A 21,687-nucleotide genomic window follows, 5' to 3' on the forward strand; every position below is an offset into this window, starting at 1 on the left:
TGCTCATTTTAAGTGTAGATTTTAAAGGAGAAATGGGGGTGGGGTGGGGAATTAACAAGAACTAAGGAAACACTAGCAAACTAAAATGTTTCTATCAAACATAGCATCTGGTTATACATAATTGTTTTCAAGAATCGCCAAGCGTAAGTATTTGTTGCCTTTTCTTTATCTTCAGAAAATTTAATGAGAGCTTGGCTGCTTATGTAGATCAAACCGAGGACAAAAGTATTAGAGTCCCTATTTTCCCTTGGGCTTTCCATTTTATTAATGTCAGTAATTAAATGTAGAATATAAATCAGGGGGTAGAGACAGACCCAAAGGATATAATACATCTATTTATATTGTTTGAAATAACTGCATAACTGTCAAGGCTTCTGTGTGTTCAACACTGTCTGAAAGTCTGAAATGTCAAAGCATGCTATCCCTGTACCCAAATATCCAAGCCATTCAGTTTTTGCTTTTAATTAGAAACACGCGGTCTAAATTAAAAGTCGAGTGAACTTGCGACATGCGCCATAAATTCTGCATTATACAAAAACTCAGAGATAAATTTTAAGGGTACCAAAAAGTCTATTTTATTTTAACACATTCATGATGCTATATAGGACACCTCCCCCACCTTTTATATAAAGGAGAAACGAATCTCCTTTATATCTTAGCAGTTTAACGCAATCCAAATAATTGCATTTGAAAGCCCAGAAAACCTATCAAATCACATTCACTAATGAAAAGCAGAAACGAGGAAGCTCTGGACACCTTTCTAGGTGAACCTGGGACAAACTAATCTAGGTCCGATATATTAAAAAGCTGTTTTGCGAGGTTTGTTTTCATGCATGATGAATGGCATTTTAAAGCAGCATGGCATTTTTTTTTTTTTTTTGGTTTTTCAAATCCTCAACTTTAAAAATTCACAATTTACAGTTGGCACCAGGTGCCTCTAAGGCTCAGATGAGCTGCACTTTGAGGACAAAACCACGTAAATGAGGAGGAACTCAAAATGTAAGCAGTACCAGAGAGCATATGGAGACTTCTAGACTGAATATTGTCTTCCAGGGGATCAATGTCGAAGATGGAGCCAGGATCTGTGCGCCAAACTTTGAGGTCTTTTACCAAAAGGAAGAAATCAACAAATCAAGAATGAATCTTAAAAAGCCAGCACCGGAGTCAAGCGCAAGTCTGGAAAAAGATGTACATAAGAAGCAAACACGTAGAGGCAAACCCACGGTCCTGCAGACATCAGAGAACGAAGGGACAGTCGCACCCACATGGATTTGGTAAGAAAATCTTGTGAGCAAATTTAAGTTGCCTGGTTTCTTTTTCATTGTCCTTCTGTCTGCAGCCTGTGACTCATCACCCAACACACATGCATACCAGACACCCCCCGCATCCCTGAACCCCCAACACTCATGCTCAAAGAAGTAAAATGTTTGACATAAACTGCTGATTAAGGACATGTGAGTAATTCCCAGGGAGTGACTGAGAGGTTTTTGTCCGAGAAAACCAAAGAAAGAACAAAAACTTCTCTCCTGAGGGCACCTGGGTGGCTCAGTAGAAGCATCCAACTCTTGATTTCGGCTCAGGTCAGCTCACGGTTCGTGAGTTCAAGCCCCACGGTGGGCTCCCCACTGACAGTGTGGAGCCTGCTTGGGATTCTCTCTCTCTCTCAAGACATAAATAAGTAAACTTTAAAAATAACTCACTTCAGTTACTCCCTGCCTGGTTCAAAAGTTCGTTTGTGGAATGTACTGCATTTTGGGGCTTCGTAGGGAAGTCCTCAGTGGAAAACAGTCTCCCCCCCAAAAGAAGAAATGCACCAACCTCTGGATTACCCAGTAAGGGAATAATTTAGAGACATGTATGTTGCATTTAGAAAAAAATAGCAATTTCTAGGGGCACCTGGGTGGCTCAGTCGGTTAAGCGTCCAACTTCGGCTCAGGTCATGATCTCACGCTTTGTGAGTTCAAGCCCCGTGTCAGGCTCTGTGCTGACAGTTCAGAGCTCGGAGCCTGCTTCAGATTCTGTGTCTCCCTCTCTCTCTGCCCCTCCCCGACTTATTCTCTCTCTCTCTTTCTCTCCCTCCCAAAAATAAACATTTTTAAAAAATTTTTTAAGAAAAGAAAAGAAACGAATTCCATGTTACTTTCAACAAAAACATCTCAACCCATCCACCCAACTGAATATGATTCTTTTAAACAATCAACTTTGGAAGGTGTGCAGAGCTATCTGGAAGGCGTGCCAATCTATTTGGAATCCCTCTTGGAAAAGACTTGCAGATTCACTTAATAATCACTCAACAAACTTATGCCCTGACTTCAGTACCGTTGTTTTATATGAAGACATTACCCTGTCAGATATGCACCTCCGTCCCTCAGCTCACCTCTAAATGGCCTTTCACTAGTTCCAAAAGGCAAGCTCTTACTTGTGAAGATGAAGCTAACTTCACATGGAGATTGCTGGTGAGCATGTTGCATGGTTCCCAAAAATATTATCTGAGCTTTAGAACTGGGCTAGCTACAAAAATTCAGACGCTAACTGCTCTGAAGAAGAACAATCATTTGGAAGCATGGGTCGTTTGTGCGTACCGAAAACTCAGTAACTGTCCTTTCTAGCCCTGCCTTAGATTCTGGTGTGATCACTGCTGTCTCAGCCACCATTCAAAACTTTGTTCCGAACATGCGCCCAGACGAACTAGGAGGAATAGTGAGAAGTTTCCTTCCTCTCAGATTTATGGCACTTGCAGACAGCTCTCGGTTATCCCCACTCGGGGATAATATCAAAAAAAACAGGGGCGCCTGGGTGGCTCCGTCAGTTAAGCGGCCGACTTAGGCTCAGGTCATGATCTCGCGGTCCGTGAGTTCGAGCCCCGCATCGGGGTCTGTGCTGACAGCTCAGAGCCTGGAGCCTGTTTCCGATTCTGTGTCTCCCTCTCTCTGACCCTCCCCCGTTCATGCTCTGTCTCTCTCTGTCTCAAAAATAAATAAACGTTAAAAAAAAAATTAAAAAAAATATATAAGCTCTTCATATTGTGGAATACCATCAGAATCTCTCTGGCACTTCTATTTGTGGTAAAAGGTCCTACATGGGATCAGTTCTATTATTTCTGTCCCCCATGTAGACAATGTCTGCAGTACAAGGCATTGCTCAAGTACGTTAGCTAAAGGAAAACAAAACAATTGTCCGGCCTTTGTTATCACTCCTGGCTGGTATCTGGGCAGCTCCTTGGCTTAAGAAGTAAGAACACTCTTAAGACCAGCAAGTTATTGAAGACAGAGAAGGTCCAATAATCCAAAAGATTTGCGATGATAGCTGACAAGGACCATGAATCCCATTCAACGTGGCACAAACAGTTAACACTTAGCCTGTCATCGCTTTTCAATTGGGCACCACATCCAACACTTGAGGACGAGTCCAATGAACAAGGAGGCTGATTCTACAGCAGGGACAAGGACCACCTTTTTGACCGTGCACACCTGCTGAGAACCGTCAGCTTACCAACAATGATTCCAGGTCTCCGGTCCATCTCCACAATGTGAGGATGGACGCCCTTGTAGGCCGCATCGCTGACAACCTGGGTGTTCTTCCTCACTCGCTCTGTCACGGGGTCATCTACAACAGGAGTAAAGCCTCTGCCCTTCGTCTTTTCAAAATCTTCATGATATTTTACCTGAAAAAAAGGAAAAACAACATAAACTCCAACTGAAATTTCCTGATTGTTAACAGAGCTCACACAATTTCGACATAACGGCAACTGTTACAGAATCAACTACATCTAGACTATTTTCCACACAGATGAGTCTTTTCCAATTACTCCAAAAATAGTGTCTGAAATGTCAGCTTCCTAGCATCAGAAATCAAGTGCTGAGATTTTCACAACGGTTTTCCTCATTATGGTTAGAAGCTCTTTTAAATTATATATAAACCGGTATATCGGTGAGAAGGTTTAAAAGATATATATTGTTTAATCCTGGCGATTTCCTAAAATGTACTAACTTAGGTATAAATTAATTTGCTATTTTTTAACTTTTAATAGGTTTTAAAATGATACTCTATTTCCACACATTGACATGATTTTTTTGTGTGTGTATATATATACACACACACACACACACACACACACACACAAAGTGTGTGTGCACACACAGTTCAAACACACATTTTTTTTCATGTTCTGATATTGGATTACAGTGGTAGTTATTCAATTCTATAAATCTTACTATATACCACTGAATTGCACACTTTAAATGAAGAAACCTTATGGCCAATAAATTATATCTCAGGCAACTGCTTTAAAAAAAAACATACCTAATTTTTACATTCTTTGCAACATGTAAACATACCAAGCTCTGTCTTCAGATTAACTGAAAAGAAGTCCAAGCAAATGTCTTTCACAAAATGCATTTAGAGTAGTCATGTTAGAAATAAAAACACACCCCAAATATCACTGAGAAAAATTACTTTATTAGACTAAATATTTCCATTACATTTCAGTGTGGTTAGCGGTCACCCCCCACCCCCCCTTCCAAAGGAGGGTCCCATCTGCGTTTTGCTTTGCATTCATGCTGGTTAGTTATCCAGATTAATGGTGAACAACGCCTTCTGTATACCGGGTGGGGCCGTTCCTTAGTATGTTTTAGTCATGAGAAGAAGGAGCTGGTTGTACCCTACCATGGAAATATGATTTTGTGCTTCCTTGACATATCTCAGACCAGGCGTATCTAAAATCAGACTTGGTCTACCTTTCATCTGTTTATGGTCCTGGGTATATTTTACCTGCAAAGGACACAGTAGAACGTACTTAAACAACACGACAATTGTAAGAGAAAACATTACGCCACGTTTTCAAACTTTCCAAATGAGTGACACATCTACAACAAATTCAAAATGATTCCCCAAGTAAGTTGTTCAGTGAATTACATGTCATTCTAGGGTAACAATCTAAAATTTTGCTCTCAAAGTTCACTTTTAAAAACTAAAGCAAAAACCACCTAAATCTCTCGATTAACCGAAAACCAACGTCTGAGTGAGCGATATCCACTAACAGTGTAGTCGGGAACAGTGGTTACCATACTTAAACAGGAAAAATCCACACTAAATGAAACCTAAATTTATTTTTCTGTTTCTAATATTTCCCCGTTTGCCACCATAACACTGTTGAAGAATATATACCTACCAAGTCCAAGCATCCCTCTATTTCCTTTTATTTTTTTTTCCCATTGTGGAGAATAAGAAACTGTGAGTATCAGATCTAATTTCCTTCTAAGCGGCCACAGCTTAAAGGTAATTTATGTCAAATACGGTCAGCATCTCTGGACAGAAATGCCACTGGCGAACTGTAAACCGTAAACCCTAAATGCTGATTCCCAGGCATGAGCTATCTTCTTGATAACTGACCAGCAGAACTCTGCTATCTATGAAGCTGGTTATGCATGATATGAGGAAAGCAATGATTGAGGACCTGAGGACATACATGCAATTCGGAACTGAAGCCCTGATATTTACTAAAAGAAGAAAGCATACAATCCAAATAAGACACTGATGTGCACCACGGGCCTTTAATGAATAACTGAATGCTATACGCAATGCATTTAAAGATTTTTTTCCCTCTAGGTCCCTACTCTGGAGTAATGAGTCATTTCTGATTTTGTTTTGCAGAGAACATCTAACAATTCACATTCAATGGGATACATCTGCACAATGGCAATTATTTAACTTACGCATCAAAGACTTCACCACTTTCAAAGACACTGGCTAAAATAACATGAATCATTGTTTAAAGGAGCATAATATAGTTTAAAACTAAACTTTGAATGTAACCATTGGTCACATCTGGAAATACCGAGGAAGGGCTTGCATGATGACGTCAAGTTGCGCAACGGCAGCTTTTGGAAATCATCTGAAATTACACGTGGACCTACTGCATGTATCACAAATGCTTCTTGAGAGTACGTTTTATTTTCACGGGGGGAAAAAAAAACCAACAAGAAAAGGACTGCAAGTAAATAATAAAGGACGCATCCTTTGTAACAGACCAAAATGAAAAAAGCAACTTGCCGAACTAAGATTTTCTTGATTCTTCTTCACTCTTTCCATTTCAGGAGTTACGCTTAAAGCTGTGGCTCTTCCCAGCTGACCTTTATAATAAACCTATCATTGCGGAGAATAAAAAATAAAGAGCACGGTGAATCAATTCACCTACATAAGAGTCTCACAGTAGCTATTTTAAAGAGCTAGCCGAGAAAAGGGCACAACGGAAAAAAGAGGATGGTATCGGAGGGCTAGCCATATTTAAAAGGCTTGCATCTGAAATCAATTTTAATTCATCCCATGGCGTCTATGTCTGGGAATGACGTCACCGTGAATACACTCAAATACATGGGCATACTGTCAGGAAAGCGGACATAAGCACTGCATCACAAAGGAACATGGTAAGAAATGTCTTTCATGGATATCGCTTAAAAGCACTCGTACCCATATACTGTTGTAGTCTGTTAGTAATTAACTGTAGCAGGGTTTTCAAAAAGATGCCTAAATAGGTGACTGTGGTCATCCAAAACCTGGTCGCTGCACTTCCCACGACCCCATTCTTCCTTCTCAATAACTAAGTTCCTTTCTGAGAGTAATGGAGTTATATCAACCTTGCCCCTAGATATATCGGGCAGAGATGGGCACCTACTTCTCCAAAACACACTTGTTAGGAAAATGGCCAAACAACGGCCTGCCTTTGTTTTATGATCTGCCCCCAAAGACTTTAAAGGTTTGAAGAATAAAATATTTCTTTGAACCTAATAGATTTCTAGATTTCCTCTTCCAGAGAACCCAATCTAAATTTTTTTTACTGTTTTTTTTAACCTTTGAGAGAGAGAGACACAATGTGAGCAGGGGAGGGGCAGAGAGAGAGGGAGACCACAGAATCCGAAGCAGGCTCCAGGCTCTGAGCTGTCAGCACAGAGCCTGACGCGGGGCTCAGACTCAAGAACCCGCGAGATCATAACCTGAGCCAAAGTCAGACACTTAACCCACTGAGCTACCCAGGCACCCACAGAGAACCCAATCTGTATGTTAATGACTTCAAAAAAAGATGCTCTCCTTGAACTACACCTAGGGATTACAAAAACAGAAAGGGGTTAAGAACAGGCCAGGAGTTGGTGCTTGAGGAAGAACGAACAGCCCCCTTTACAAGTGCCCTGAAAAATGGGCCTGTCCCGTGTGACCTGTGCAGGCTTGCACACTTTATAATTTTATCCCCCAAGTCATCGTCCAAAAATAAAGCGACGAGAGCTGGGAGTGGGCGACAGGGCTGGACAGGCTAACAAACAAGAACACATACAGGTAAGAAAGGCGGTGGGAAAGCTTATTCGAAGGGCCAAGACGCTAGGAGCCATCGCCGCATCCCTTTGCGGAACGACAGCAACTGTAAGCGTGCAGACAAGAGGGAGCCACGATAATCGGTCGCCAAAAATCATAACTGGCGGTCACTGGGAACTCTGGAGCCCGGAATGCCTGGCTGTACCCACACCTAACACTCCACACCATTTCAAGTTAGACAGGCAGTCAACTGAGAGCACAGTATCAACTTGAGAACTTTATAAACACAACTCTTCACTGACATGTTGAGAATACGTTTGCTGTCATAAGGAAAAAAGTTACTAAGGTCACACATTGCTGAGGTTCTTCTGGTTTTCTTTAGCTCTCTTCAGCTCTGGTGGATCAGAAATTGAAGTTGCTTGTTTAACCCCTCCTTTGTATTTTACCTGCGGAGGATAAATGAGAATTTTAGTAGATAGCAGAATGGTCAACACACACACACACACACACACACACACTCCACAGAGCATGAGCCTCAAAATTAACCCTATCTTTCCACACTTGTCCCCACAGGAGACATGCAGAAACCGGTCAGTTCATGTCCACACCTGGATCCTTACTCTTCTGATGTGGCAAGCACAAAATGGCGTTGTGCTTCTTTAAAATGATGTTTCAAGGGGTGCCTGGGGGGCTCGGTCGGTTGAGCGTCCGACTTCAGCTCAGGTCACGATCGTGTGATTCGTGGGCTCGAGCCCCACATCGGGCTCGCTGCTGTCAGCCTGTCAGCGCAGAGCCCGCTCAGGAACCTCTGTCCGCCTCTCTCTGCCCCTCCCCCGCTTGCACTCTCCCCCAAATAAATACATTTTTTAAATAAATAAATAAATAAATGATGGTTTCAATAAAGATTTTGCTGTTCAATGCCAAAGCAAACTGCAAATCCCACCACTAAAAGCAATGGGAATATAGGGGGGAAACACAGGAATGAACCATTCCAAGAGAACCACAGCGAAGCTGCTAGCCCAGCCTGGGCCATTTACTCTCATTCTGGAGGACCATTGGTCCTCTGGAGGACCATTTACTCTCATTCTGACCTGGGGCTTCCACCTTCAAAAGAAGCGAAAGATCTCTCCCTCCTACTGCCTTCCAGGGATATTATAAGGATCAGGTGGTGTTCAGCCTGATTTTCTCCTCTACCTGTAAGAACTCACACTCACATTGTAAAGTCTTTCAAAACTACCTGTTTGGGAGGAAGAATGCTACTGTTTATACTGGTAAAAGTTCCACAAGAGGGTCCAAAAAATGGGAAAAATAGCTAGCAGGGGGCACCTGGGGTCCCCAGGGGCACCCAGGGAGACCTGGGGTCAAATCCCAGCTCGGCCCTTCAAACTGTGGGTCCCTGGCATGTCCTCTGACCTCTCCAAGACTCAGCTTCCCACACCTACAAACCAGAGAAATAAATTGCGCCGACCTCACGGGTTCACAGAAAGCGTTCAGCACACATGCCATATTGGAAGTATCTCACGATTATTAACTCTCGTTCTTTTATTAGCAATAAATCATTGATGACTGACTAATGTTTTTCATTTTATTTACAAGGTTCCCTGCCTTGACGTTATGTCTTAGCAGCCCAGTCAAGCCGGGTCTTCTCCTGCTCTATTCTAACAGCTAAATTCTTCTTCTCAGGTTGACAACACACCCACTTCTCTCCAGGTCCTTCCCCGAAAGGAGAGATTTACCCACGAACCTATGAGGCCCGTGGAGACAGGAACTAGGTCTCACCCATCTTTGTGTACCAGTAACCAGGACCACGCCTGGCGCGCTGGGGTGCTTAACGAAGACTTCTTGACTAAACGAACACAGCTAAATCATAGCCAGACAATCCCAAACTTCCCGGATCGCACCGGAGAACCAAAGTTCCTGCCCTTGAGCATGGGACTGCAGAAAAGAGCATCCGATCCGTAGAGGGCTCGAGCTTTTCGGAGAGCACTGTGAAGAATAAAAGTGCATGACGCTTGCTAACACAGAGGAAACACTTGCCGCACTCAGCTGCTCCTGGTTTCTCCTCACCCTCTCCATCTCTGGCGTGACGCTCACGGGCGTGGCTTTGTGGCACGGCTCTTTGTACCGGAGCTGAGAGACAGACAAGGCGCGAGACAGGGTGGGGTTATGTGAAGGAAAGGTGCACCCACAGTCTGCAACAGATTAAAAGAAGCGTCCTTAGGAGTTCGCGGGGACCTGCGCATCGCTAGCAGACTTCACCATCGCCACGAGCCCAGGCTGCAAGCTTGTTCTCGCCCGAATGTTTTTGAACTCTACCTTTGGCTGTTATTCTTTGCGTCGCATCATTTGTCGGGGGCCCCTCCGAGTGTGATCGGTACCGGGAATAATAAGTGATCCCTTTTGTGAGTTCCTTTCTTCAGAGCACAAAGGCAACGTTAGCAAACTACCATTTCGTATTTAAAAATAAAAATCCTACGTTCCTCTCATCGGCAAGGAGGATGGCACCATGCCTGCCCCTTCGTGACAGGCTGTCACTACGGAAACACACCCCGAACCTCAAAGTTTCCTTATCTACAAAGTGCCCACATGGGAAGGCCTGTGCTCTGACTCGCATTTATGGAAATTTTCCTGACCTGCCGTGTTGAGGTGCTCTTTCTTAGCTGGAGGATCAGGCCCCAACATTTGTGGTCAGTTTTCCGGCAATTCTGCAACACCCCGGGAAATAAATGAGCCTCCAGCACAAAGAAACAGAATGGTAGGTCCATCAAATGAATCTTTGACAGGCAAAAGTTAAACTGGAGGTTAAAATCCTATTATAAGGAACTCCACAGGGACAGTCTTAATGATCTTCCGGAGTTTAAATTTAGTGTAAGGGAATTTTTTTTTTTTTTTTTAAGACATCACAAGACCTTCAGGGCCTGCAGATAAAATGGACCCGGGATGCACACCCTTAACCGTGAGTGTGCCAGTGAAGAGAAGCTTGACAAGCCTGGAAAATAAATGACAAAGGGTCAGGCCCCTTCCGTGTGGCAGCTTTCCTCAGCGGGCGGCTTTCTTTGTGCCGTGATATGTAGTTGAGAGTTTAGGCAGATTCTGTGTCCGTGTCTGTGTCTGCGTTAAAGTGAGAAAAGATCCAGTGTAATCTCTACGGATGGCAGGATATAAGGAAAGATTACTCCGAGTAGAGCTCGGAGGGGAAAAGTCTGCTGAACGGCATTACGGATGTGGAGAAACTATCGTCACCAATTTCTGGTGGATGTAAGTTCGGGGAAATCAAACCGATAATGGCGACTGTTCATGTCTTGTTTTCATCCATTCACAAATATGCTAAGTGCTCTCCAGGTAATACCTCCCTTAATGGTATGGCTCCTGTGTCACAGATAAGGAAATTGAGGCTGGGAGAGGTTGGTGGCTTACAAAGGTTACACAGCAGGTAAGGGCTGGAGCTGGGATCAAGCCAGGAGACCAGGGTCCACATTCTTCCCGTTATTCCGTATTGTCCAAATTTCTACCGTGTGCACACCACTTGCCTTATGTCGGGCCAGCTATCAACTGTGCTGTGATTTGCAGTATTCGTCTTCCGTTAAATTAGGTCACTATTATCTTCAAATAAAGTTATTTTATGGGAGTGTTATGTGTCTCTGATAAATTGAACGCGACTATCCTTTCCTTTCGAAAAAGAGATACATTAAAACAATACAATCCCTAAATCATGGCCTGCTCATGGGCCAAGCACCTATCATTTATATACCAACCATACTTTAGGAAACACTGGGGTTCCCGACGTGACTCCTTAGAGCCCGAATTACAATTTCTCTCTCACCATCATCTTCTGCCGTCTTTCATCGCATGCACCCATCACACTAAACCTTCCTCTCCTTGGACAGAACGTGGACTCTGAACAGGTTCAGTTTGCTCTGCCAGGAAGGCACTTCTTCACGACATCCACCCCCCCAACTGTGATTAATTCTTCAAGATCCAACTCAAATGTTACTCTTCCTCCGAGGGTTTTCCTCTCTCTCTCAAGGACATACCCTTCCTTCTCTGCATTTCCACAACACTTTGCAAAGGGAATACTTGCTTATCATTAAACGACACACTGCACGTAAAGTACTCCAAAAGCCTCGTGGACAGTCAATAACTACTAATTATTGTTACAGCACTTAATGCATAATGGGTATTTATGCCTCTGTCTGTTTCTCGTAGAGGCCTTGAGAATCCTCACTCATCTTTGAATTTCCCAAGAACAAGAACAGAGCAGGCATTCAGTTAACATGTTCTCGGATAAATAAATGCACGCACGAAGTGTTGTGCCAGCCCAACAGAAAGAAGGGCGAAATCCTATCTCCACCTTCCAGGAACGGGCCCTCCAGCAACAGAATGCATCATGGGACTTCACCTGTGTAAGTGCTGGGCCCCCCATTGTCTACTGCCATCCAGTAAAATAGAAAACAGTACTTAAAGAAACATGATCACACATTGCTGATGTTCTCCTGGTTTTCTTTGGCTCTCTTAACTCTGGAGGATAGGAGATGGCCGTTGCCTGCTTTATCTCTCCTTTGTATTTCACCTGAATAATGTATTGAAAGAACAATGCGGGTTTTATTCAACACAAGGCTTGCAAGGTAAGAATTCTGCATTTGTAACCATTACATAGTTGAACTTTTTTCACCGCCAACATTAATTTTCCTTCCATGGGAACACAAATTTTTATTTCAGCGGGTGATGCTTTTAGGATTCCTTTATCCTAAAGTGTAAATAAACTCATATTTATTCACCTAGCCATACTACAGGAGTTTATTTAATTACAATAAGCAAATGCCGCTTACGAGAGTAAGTTTTATCATTAGGCAGATACACACACACACACACACACACACACACACACACATAAAAACCTTGGGAATTATCTTAAGTAATATAATAACTTATCATTTTTCTATCTGAAAGGCCGTTTCTACTCATTAATGTATGAATTACAATTTATCATGCATTTAAAGTCCAAAGTCAAACCGAGTTAGGGGCAGAGTCTTCGGGAAGACTGCTTATCTGAGTGAGAGCACACAAATAATCCAGGATAAGGAAAAAAATTAAGTGGCCACAATAAAAGAAGAGAAAGAGGAAGGTGGAGGGAAACGTACTAACAGCAGAGGCCATGACCTCTGTTCACTATGGAAGGGCCAGTGGCAAAAAGTCAGGAAGTGTCTTGTACCCACATAATCACGTTATACAAAGCCAGCCTGTATGTAGTCTGGGTCTGGCACCCATTCTATTCAAAAGCCCTTCCTTCAAATCCATTTAGAGGAAGATCAACCAGACAAAAATGATAAAGCCAGCACACTGCTAGGCATGGGACAAGAAAGAGCTCTTTAAATTTATGAAAAGATTAGTAATGCCATCCTATCTGGTGGCATTTTAATATGTCTAAAATTCATGGAAGATTAGATTCAAGAAAAAGGACACACCTAAATATTTATTTGTATGCAAACACAGGCTGGATTTAAGAGGCACATGCTGAAATTTAGCGAAGACTTAAATCTACACAAAACAGGGTTTAGAAATCACTTGGTAATGTTTAAATGATGAAGGCTGAAATCCACACTGACAGTCGCAAAGAAATGGTAACCTAAATATCTAAGATATCATCCATGTCCTAGTAGCCGTAGGTTGAGTGTGGGTAACAACAACAATGTTAGCTCAGATGTGAAACAGTTAAATTGAGAATACACCAAGAAAGACTACCTCTAAATAAGATTCAAAAACACCCCTTAACAGAGAAAGCTAATAGCTAAAAGGCTTGTACGGTGGAGGTGGAAAATGTCGAGATCTTTAAATGTTAGAGAATCATATCTTCGTTTGACAGATCTAGCTAATCTTGAAAGGGCAACTTTCCATTTGAATACTAAGCAGGAGTTTATGGCCCAACCTTATAGAGATACAGAACTACACATTTATTGTTTGCTGGAAAAGGCAGTGGGACGCTGGAAAAAGAAATGATAAACCGCACTACTCTGTGCGATTTTCCTCGGGTGAGAAGCTAAACATGATTAAAGATGAACATTTTTGTTTTTCAGACGACTCTAAACTAATCAAAAAGGCAGTCATTTTACTGCAGGCAATGGAATCGCCTACCACAGAACATTTATAACACTGTATCTCAGTACACTGATGAGTGCATTTCAAATATTATCATTTGAAAGTGAAGGAAACAAACATTTCATCCTTCTCTGCCAAACAAACTTCTCCAGCTGGACCCCAGCATTGCCTGACACAGGCTCTCGCCATGGTGGATGGGAACACCCTCATTGTAAGGTCTTCTCTGTAAGCCTCCTTCAGGAGCTAGCTTCATTCAGACTACAGAAATTTTACTGCACTAGTATTCTGCAGATTTTTTTGAAATATGATTTAATACAGCATTACCTTGCCTTTTCTATTTTTGCTCTGCAAAAGCCAACGCATACTCATACTCTAGAATGCCACATACTGTCTTGACTGATATGTAAGTCTAACCAGACCAGTCCTACTTGAATTAGTTAATGAAAGGCTCTGTGTCTAAGAGTGAAGGTGAAGAGAAAGGTCACAAAAGGGATTTCAGGGGTGCCTGGGTGGCTCAGTTCATTGAGCACCTGACTATTTTTATTTTTATTTTTATTTTATTTTGAGAGAGAGAGTGCAAGCAAGGGACAGGGGCAGAGGAAGAGAGAGAGAGAGAGAGAGAGAGAGAGAGAGAGAGAGAATCTCAAGCAGTCTCCATGCCCAGCACGAATCCCAACATGGGGCTTGATCCCAAGACCCTGGGATCATGACCTGAGCCAAAATCAAGAGTCAGACACCCAAAGGACTGAGCCACCCAGGAGCCCTGAGCATTTGACTGAGATGCTCTGAAAATGAGCACTCTCTCTCTCTCTCTCTCTGAAAAAAAAAAAAAAGAAAAAGAAAAGAAAAGAAGGGGATTTCAGGAAAGAACTTTATGACTTCCTCAACAAGAAACTAAATATCCATGGAAGAATTGTTGTTGGTAAAGATAGCAATTATTCATTGTAAATTGTCAAGCACTGAATGGAGAAGTTTTTTACCCATCACAGTACTTGCTCCTTGCCTCCCCTACCCTTCCCCCCAAGCTCAAAGGTAACTGGAGGGTAAATTATTTTACAAATCATGGTGAAGGTGCATGTTTTTGTTTTGCTGGGAGCTGGAAAAAGAAAAAGGCAAACGGGGCCTTTGAAACCTTCTCTTAAGCCACCAAATCAATGTGCTAAGGGCCTTTAATCATTCTACAGGGTAAAATTTCTTTCCTCCAAGTTGTGGAGAGGTACTGAAATTTATCTTTTCTCTGAAAAATTTAATACAGTTAAAATTCTGTTCAAAAGATGAAATCTAATCCCAGATTTCATTACTGGACTATTAAAGTGATCTATCTCTTGTGCACTATGATATATCAAGATGAAACACTGTTTTAGGTTCAAGGGGAACAAGGCTACAGTTTTCCTTCTGAAACTGAGACCTTTGATATTTGATGAAACAGCATTTTAACAAAGCGAAGAATAAAAGAAAAGCAGCCAGTTTAGCAAAGAACTGAAAACATTTATCTAGCTGATGTTTGCTTTTGGAAAGGATAGTTAATGCTATGGAGAACTTACTGAGCTAATATTCTGCTGATTTTTCTTCACTCGTTCAGTCTCTGGAGTATCTTTTATGGCCGTGCCAGCTCCTACTTCTTTCTTATAAAATACCTTAATTATAAGAGAAGGAAAGAATAACTATAAGCGTATTAGAATTCAAGTCCTAGATTAGATTCTTGTAAAAGAAAGACAATGTCTCAGGTTCTCAAGTAACGTGAATACAGCCTCTATTTACAAGTACCAAGGTCATATCAATCAGTTAAATAATCCATTATCACAATAAATGCCCAATTCTGGTTTCATATTGCATAGTATTCCCCAAGTAACCCTCTCATACTTGTTCTAGAGCATGCATGCTACCCTAGGTGGCCGCAGATTATTTGGTCTAAGGATATAAGTTGGCAAACTAGAGTTCCCAGCTTTAAATATGAATATATGTCACATGTGTGTTTGAGGAAAATCAAAGTGCATATTATAAAAGCTTACTAAGCAGTATCATTTAATTCAAACACAGCATGAAATTTTAAGCAAGTGCTACTCTCCAAACACAAAGATGCCTTCATTCTCTTCAAAGAAAATACTGGTTCTGTCACCAACATCAAAGTTTCCTCATTCTATTTCCCTTGTCTTCCACTTATTCATTAACCTTCCCACATGTCTCTCCACTCCTACCAACAGCCACCCCTTTCAAAGACAAAGCAAACTGGGGTGCCTGGGTGGCTCAATCGGATAAGTGTCTGACTTCAGCTCAGGTCATGATCTCATGGTTCGTGAGTTCGAGCCCTGCGTTGGGCTCTGTGCTGACAGCTCAGAACCTGGAGCCTACTTCGGATTCTGTGTCTCCCTCTCTTTCTCTGCCCACCCCCCGCCCCCGCTCGTATTCTGCCTTTCTCTGTCTCATAAATAAATAAATATTTTAAAAGACAAAGCAAAACAAAAAAAATGTTTACAGAATAATAGAATAATTGTAAGAAAAGCATGTGAGGACAGAACCGCTCCCTCTGTTGAGACTAGGTAATCCAGGAGGCCCTGGTGGGGGTAGGAGAGTAGGCCCCAGAGATGTTTTCCTCCACAAGATAAAAATCTAGAATACCATGGAATCACAGGAGATAAGGGTGGAAACAGCTTTTTTCCCAGATCTTCCCTTCCAGCCAGACTTTTCCATTTATTAGCACACCTGCTTTGAAAGCCCCAGAGGCACCTGTCTAGCACACCTTGAGGTTTGGAGCTTGCCAATTTATTTCAAAGTAGAAAAGATTCCAAAAGCCCTCAGACTTAACACAATATACAGTTTGATGAGACATTTGCTTAACTCCTAAAGGACTAATGAGCTAGTTCTACATAAAAATATTGGCTGTTTGGTCAATGTTTATAATTTTGTAATTCAAATTTATATGTCCATTAAATGATTAAATGTAGACCCAGTCCCTTAATTCCTATCCCTGAAAATAAAAAATATGAAAGTTCAAGAATTGGTTACAAACTAGTAAATCCCTAAATACATTATCATTTTAAATCAGTGACCTGCAAGAAAATCACTTCATATGATTATTCTCCTCTTTGAAGTAAAATCTGTGTAGAAGATTAAGACCTCTTTCCTAAGTAAAATTTTAAATTTCAGTTAAAAAGAACTCTTGCTTGTACCAAAGAAGAAGATTTGAATTTGTAATTCCAAAACAATCATGATAAATTATACCTTGTAAGAACATTTGGTACTATTAAAGAACAAACAAGAGGCCCAAAATGGAGTCACTTATGTTAAACCCCATCAAGACTTAATACCTAACCTAATTGCAGTTTCAGCCTCTCCCAAGAGCAGAATTTTAAACCAATCAGCCTGGAATTTCCTGATCAGCGCTAGACAGGTAATCTGCATGATAGACCCCCACCCTTTTCCTAGGGAAGGTGACCTTGTCTGAAGCAATCCTGTCTTTTCTCTTGCTAATAACTTCCTTGTCCTGCAGCTTTGGCCTAGAAAGGCCTTACATTTTGTACCTCTCTACTGATCATCCTCTATTGATTTGTTAGATGGGATGCCTCCTGATTCCTGAATCATTGAATAAAACCAATTAGATCTCTAAATTTACTTGGTTGAATTTTAGTTCTTTAAAAAATGTTTTATTTTAACGTTTACTTATTATTGACAGACAGAGCGTGAGCATGGGAGGGGCAAAGAGAGAGGGAGACACAGAATCCAAAGCAGGCTCCAGGCTCTGAGCTGTCAGCACAGAGCCCAATGCGGGGCTCGAACTCACAAACTGCGAGATCATGATCTGAGCAGAAGTCAGATGCTTAACCGACTGAGCCACCCAGGCACCCCGAATTTTGGTTCTTTAAAAGTACTCTTATTATGTTAAAGAAGTAAAGATAATATGTTTGACAGAAAATTCAAACAATGCCACAATCAGACAATGAGGAACAAAGGCCCTCCTAACGGAAAGAAAATTTCAAGGTGGCAACTGTCAAGGAATTACTACTCACCGCACTAATGTTTTGTTGAGTTGTCTTGATTCTCTGCATTTCAGGACTATCTGCCACTGAAGAATAGCTAGAAAGCATCTTCTCTGCTTCGTCTTTATACTTTTTCTAGAAATAGAAACAGCTAACATGAATCTGAAACTGTGTGTGCGTTTGTGTGTGCCCACAGGCATGAGAGATAGAAAGAAAATGATGCCTCTTCCATATATGTTGATTCAAAGCAGTTGTTGAGGTGACAGCAAAAATCAAGGGAGTAAGCAAACAGAGTAAGAAAACAGAGTAGAAAAGCGGCCTCCCCTCTCCTCAGGCGATGGTCCCCACCCTAGTCCATTCAAAGGCCTCTGGAGGGCTTGGCCTCTGTGTCACTCCTAAGTTTAGAACCTTGTGATATTGTGATTTATAATAAGATATATCTATGGTCTTTGTCCCTATTTCTTGCACAGAACTCCTAAAACTCTCAGAATTTCTTGTGGTGAGAGTGATGAAGGTATCTCTTGCTATGTTAACAAAATGGTATTTGGACACACTGAAGTATGGGACTGGTTGCCAAGGAAACCAAACTTGTGATTAGAGGGTTGGACCTTTCAGTCCCAACCCCCAACCTCTGGGGATGGGAGAGGGGCTGGAGGCTGAATCGTCACCAATTGCCAATGAGTTCATCAGTCATGCCCTATGTAATGGAGCCTCCATAAAAACCCAGAAGGAGAGGGTTCAGAGAGCTTCCGGGTTGGTGAACATTTGGAGATTTGGGGGAAATGGTGAATGAACCTGGAGGGGGCTTGGAAGTTCTGCGACCTTTCCCCATGCCCTCTTCCATCTGGCTGTTCTGAGTCATAACTTTTTATAATGACCCACTGATCTAGTCACTAAAATGTTTCTGAGTTCTGTGAGCTGCCCTAGCAAATGAATCAGACCCAAGGAGGGGGGGGGGGCGTCCCAGGAACCTCTGGTCTATAGCCTGTTGGCCAAAAGCACAGGTGACAGACAGCGCGCAACTGGTATCTGAAGAGGGGAGGGGGACAGTCCCGTAGGACTGAACCCTCAACCTATGGAACTTGGTGCTGTCTTCCAGTAGATGGTGTCAGAGATGAGCTGAATTCTCCCATACCCGACTGGTGCCTGAGAACTGGCCGTCGGGGTGGGGAAGCCTCCACATACATGCATTGGAATTGGTGACGAGAACACAGAAGAAACCTACTCTTTGATGACCAGCCTGGTCCCTGTTCAAAGGAGCCCCTAGAGCTCCTGCAAGTAAGCTGGCTCTCTCCACCCGCTATGTCTCACGCTTCTGGATTTATGCTTTTTGCTTCCTACTTCAGAAAAAGAGACATTTGTATAATGGAAAGGTACTAGCATTTCTGTAGTTGAGATAAAAATCTCAATTCTTCTGTCTGGTAAATGTATTACTACTGAGAGCCCCAATACCTTCTCTGAGTACCAGCATTTTTACATTGTAGGTTTGGTTCGAGACCCTCATTAACACACCGAATCAACCCCACAAGCAGATACTATCACTGTCTCCTCTTACAGATGGGGAAACTGAGACACGAGCTAAGGAGTGTCAGAGCAAGGATTTGAACCCAGGCACTCTGGGTCTAGAGCCAGCGAAGTTAGCCATGATGGCATGCTGCGGCTTGTGAAGAAAGGTAATTATTATTGAGACTCAGCACAGCATCATTACAACTGTATCCTAAATAATTAAAACTCCTTGAAGTTAGATGTATCCTTCTGTCACACATACACAAAAGCAATGCTATCAAGTTAAAGCAGGAATTCTGATGGTTCAGGTGTCACTTCCTATGGAAAGCCTTTACGCCTGATGCCTTACTTCCTGGTGGCATACATCACGTTTTGTAATATTTGCATGATTATTGATTATTAGATTAGTCTGCAGTTCCCCAAGGGCAAAACCAGGTCTAGTTTTGCATGTAAATGAAAGTATTTTCTGAATGAATGAATGAGATTGGCATTCTAGACACAGTAAATTTCCTCCACTGATTCCAATGGCCATTTGCCTATTTTACGTATTTACTTCTAAGTTTAGTCAGCCGATATAGTTAAAGCCAACTTCTACAAGTTCATGTGCCAGCATGAAACATTGAGGACAGACGAACACGCACTTCAGGACCATCCAACAGCTGTATCATCTGAGGAGGCCGCGAAGCACACAAGTCCTCTGGCATTTGACGGCCATCAGGACACCCCCTTTTGCACCAGCAGGTGTTTAGACCCACTGCTTACGTTTTAACTGGAATGTTAACAAATTTGGTCAGATTTTGTCGAAAAGTATCTTCTTCATAAATCCCGTTAATCAAATGTAATTCCTTGGTCAGTTTTCTATAACCCTTTTAATTTTTCATTCCCCTTTTATTATTTTTTTTTCCATTGGGATGCACTCTTTTCCTTGTACATTGGATAGCAAAGACAATATTCACTAATGAATTTTTTGCCCGGATCAGATTTTATCAAGAACTTCTTCTTCCATTGCATATAGTCTTTTGTGGTCATATTCATATCCAGCTTTTCTATAAGAGTTTTTTTTTTTTTCTAAAGGGTTTTCTAGAGGACATGTGACAGGTAGGTACACTTGGTAAATTAAATCTTACCAAGAAATCTGTTCTTCTCTTAATTTTTAGTTAATATTCTATTTCACCTTCCACCTTGTGTGGTTTTATTCACTCTTAGTTGGAGCTGATTGTTTTAAGGATAATATGCATTATGAAACGATTAAAACGATTATGTAATCACTTTCTGTAATGTGAGCACTGGATTCAAGTGTGCAGAGTCAAAAAATAAAAATAAAAAGATCAAAATGTCGTTGGACTCAAACAGGGGAGCCCGGACACTCAGTAACATCCATTGAATTGAATTTACAGCACTTGTCCCTTTTGTTAGTGAGATTAATCAAGTTTGGCCAATAGCTCCTTTATAATAGAGTGCACTGACTTTGAATACAATGCCCTCAAAAGATATCAATCTTAGAGACACACGAAGCATATGGTGATTGAATATCAGAAGAACGCATTCAATCTTAGAGACACACGAAGCATATGGTGATTGAATATCAGAAGAACGCATTCCTACCAACCTGGCTATAGATCTCCGATGCCCTCTTGGCTCGAAGCATGTCCGGGATATCCATGCTTATTTGCATCCCTTTCCCTTTAATTTCATTTTCCAAGTCTTTCTTATATTCTTTCTAAAAGAACAGAAAATAATCTTCAGAGCTTTGCTTAACCTTCCATCGTAATGCAGATATTTGCGTGTCTGACTGTCAAAGCTACACGTGTGAAGACGCCATTTACGCTTTTTCTACACACAACTCACTGTGTCTGACGTCAACCTTGTATCCCCATCTGTTTCTTACCTGGCTGGCCATTTCGGATGCCTTCTTAGCTCTCTGGATATCAGGAGTGTCTGTGCCCACCTGCATGCCCTTCCCTTTTATTTCAGTCTCCAGATCTCTCTTATAGTCTTTCTGGAGAAAATAAAACACGCAGTGAGGGCTCCACGCGAATTTGAAAAACCGTTGAAAACTGTGATGTCATTTTGACATCAGGATCATGGCTTTTGACTCTTACTTCTTTTATTTCTACAAAACTAGGAAGAGTTTTAACTTGTGGGAGGAACATGGCTTGGAGTGACTTATTCACAAGTAATCAGAAGGCTGTTTTCTACTAACCTGAATTAGGAGAGAGAACACAGCCAAGGGGAAAGTTTTTATATTTCAATATGATCAAATTGATCAATTATTGGTTAATATATAATTCATCTGATGAATATCAATAAAACATGATTGTAGCACTGTCACTTTTTGCTCTGTAGTGAATCATTGTTGGTTGCTTTTCTGGAATCCAGTCCCTCTTTCCCCCACCCCCCCCCATTAGCTCCCTGACTGGCCAACAGGCAACTCACTGCTCCCCCAATGCAGTTGGGTGAGACTGGCCTAAGTCTGAGGGTCCTCTTGGGCTTACATAAATCATTAGACCCCATCCCTGGTGCTTCGTGACTGCTCCAGGGATAAGGGTGATTCTTTTACTACACAAGATATCAAGAAGTTTGTCTTCTTCTTCTAGACATGGGTGGAGAAGAAGGGGACCCCAGGAGCCGCGAAAAGCCTCTTTGCAAACAGAAGAAAGCCCGCCTGAGACCCGAAAATAGAAACTAAAACCGAATCACATGGTCTGGGCTCCAGATCAAGCCGTGCCCAGGGCTTCCTCTACTGTTTGGTTCTAAGAACAATAAATTATCTGAGCAGCTTAAACTGAATTATGTGTTACTC

The 21,687-nt window shown here is 41.9% G+C and overlaps 2 protein-coding genes across 2 annotated transcripts in view; both read right to left on the reverse strand.

Annotated features, from left to right (window-relative positions):
- The window catches only part of LOC124502292 (LIM zinc-binding domain-containing Nebulette), a 360,748-nt gene that overhangs the window by 27,699 nt on the left and 311,362 nt on the right, over positions 1–21,687 (reverse strand). The window contains exon 5 of the mRNA XM_047066887.1: positions 3,493–3,664. Within this exon, the coding sequence (XP_046922843.1) occupies positions 3,493–3,664 (172 nt within the window). The remainder of the gene's footprint in view (positions 1–3,492; positions 3,665–21,687) is intronic.
- Positions 7,653–21,687, reverse strand: part of LOC124501166 (nebulette) — a 74,923-nt gene continuing 60,888 nt past the window's right edge. The window contains exons 15-20 of the mRNA XM_047065157.1: positions 20,773–20,883; positions 20,494–20,604; positions 17,409–17,513; positions 14,946–15,038; positions 9,343–9,435; positions 7,653–7,751 (exon numbers count right to left, since the gene is read on the reverse strand). Of these exons, the coding sequence (XP_046921113.1) occupies positions 7,653–7,751; positions 9,343–9,435; positions 14,946–15,038; positions 17,409–17,513; positions 20,494–20,604; positions 20,773–20,883 (612 nt within the window). The remainder of the gene's footprint in view (positions 7,752–9,342; positions 9,436–14,945; positions 15,039–17,408; positions 17,514–20,493; positions 20,605–20,772; positions 20,884–21,687) is intronic.

This window comes from Lynx rufus, unplaced genomic scaffold (genome assembly GCF_022079265.1).
Source record: "Lynx rufus isolate CCGP_SWC_20201006 ecotype Redwood Valley unplaced genomic scaffold, mLynRuf1.p SCAF_7, whole genome shotgun sequence".
NCBI lineage: Eukaryota > Metazoa > Chordata > Mammalia > Carnivora > Felidae > Lynx > Lynx rufus.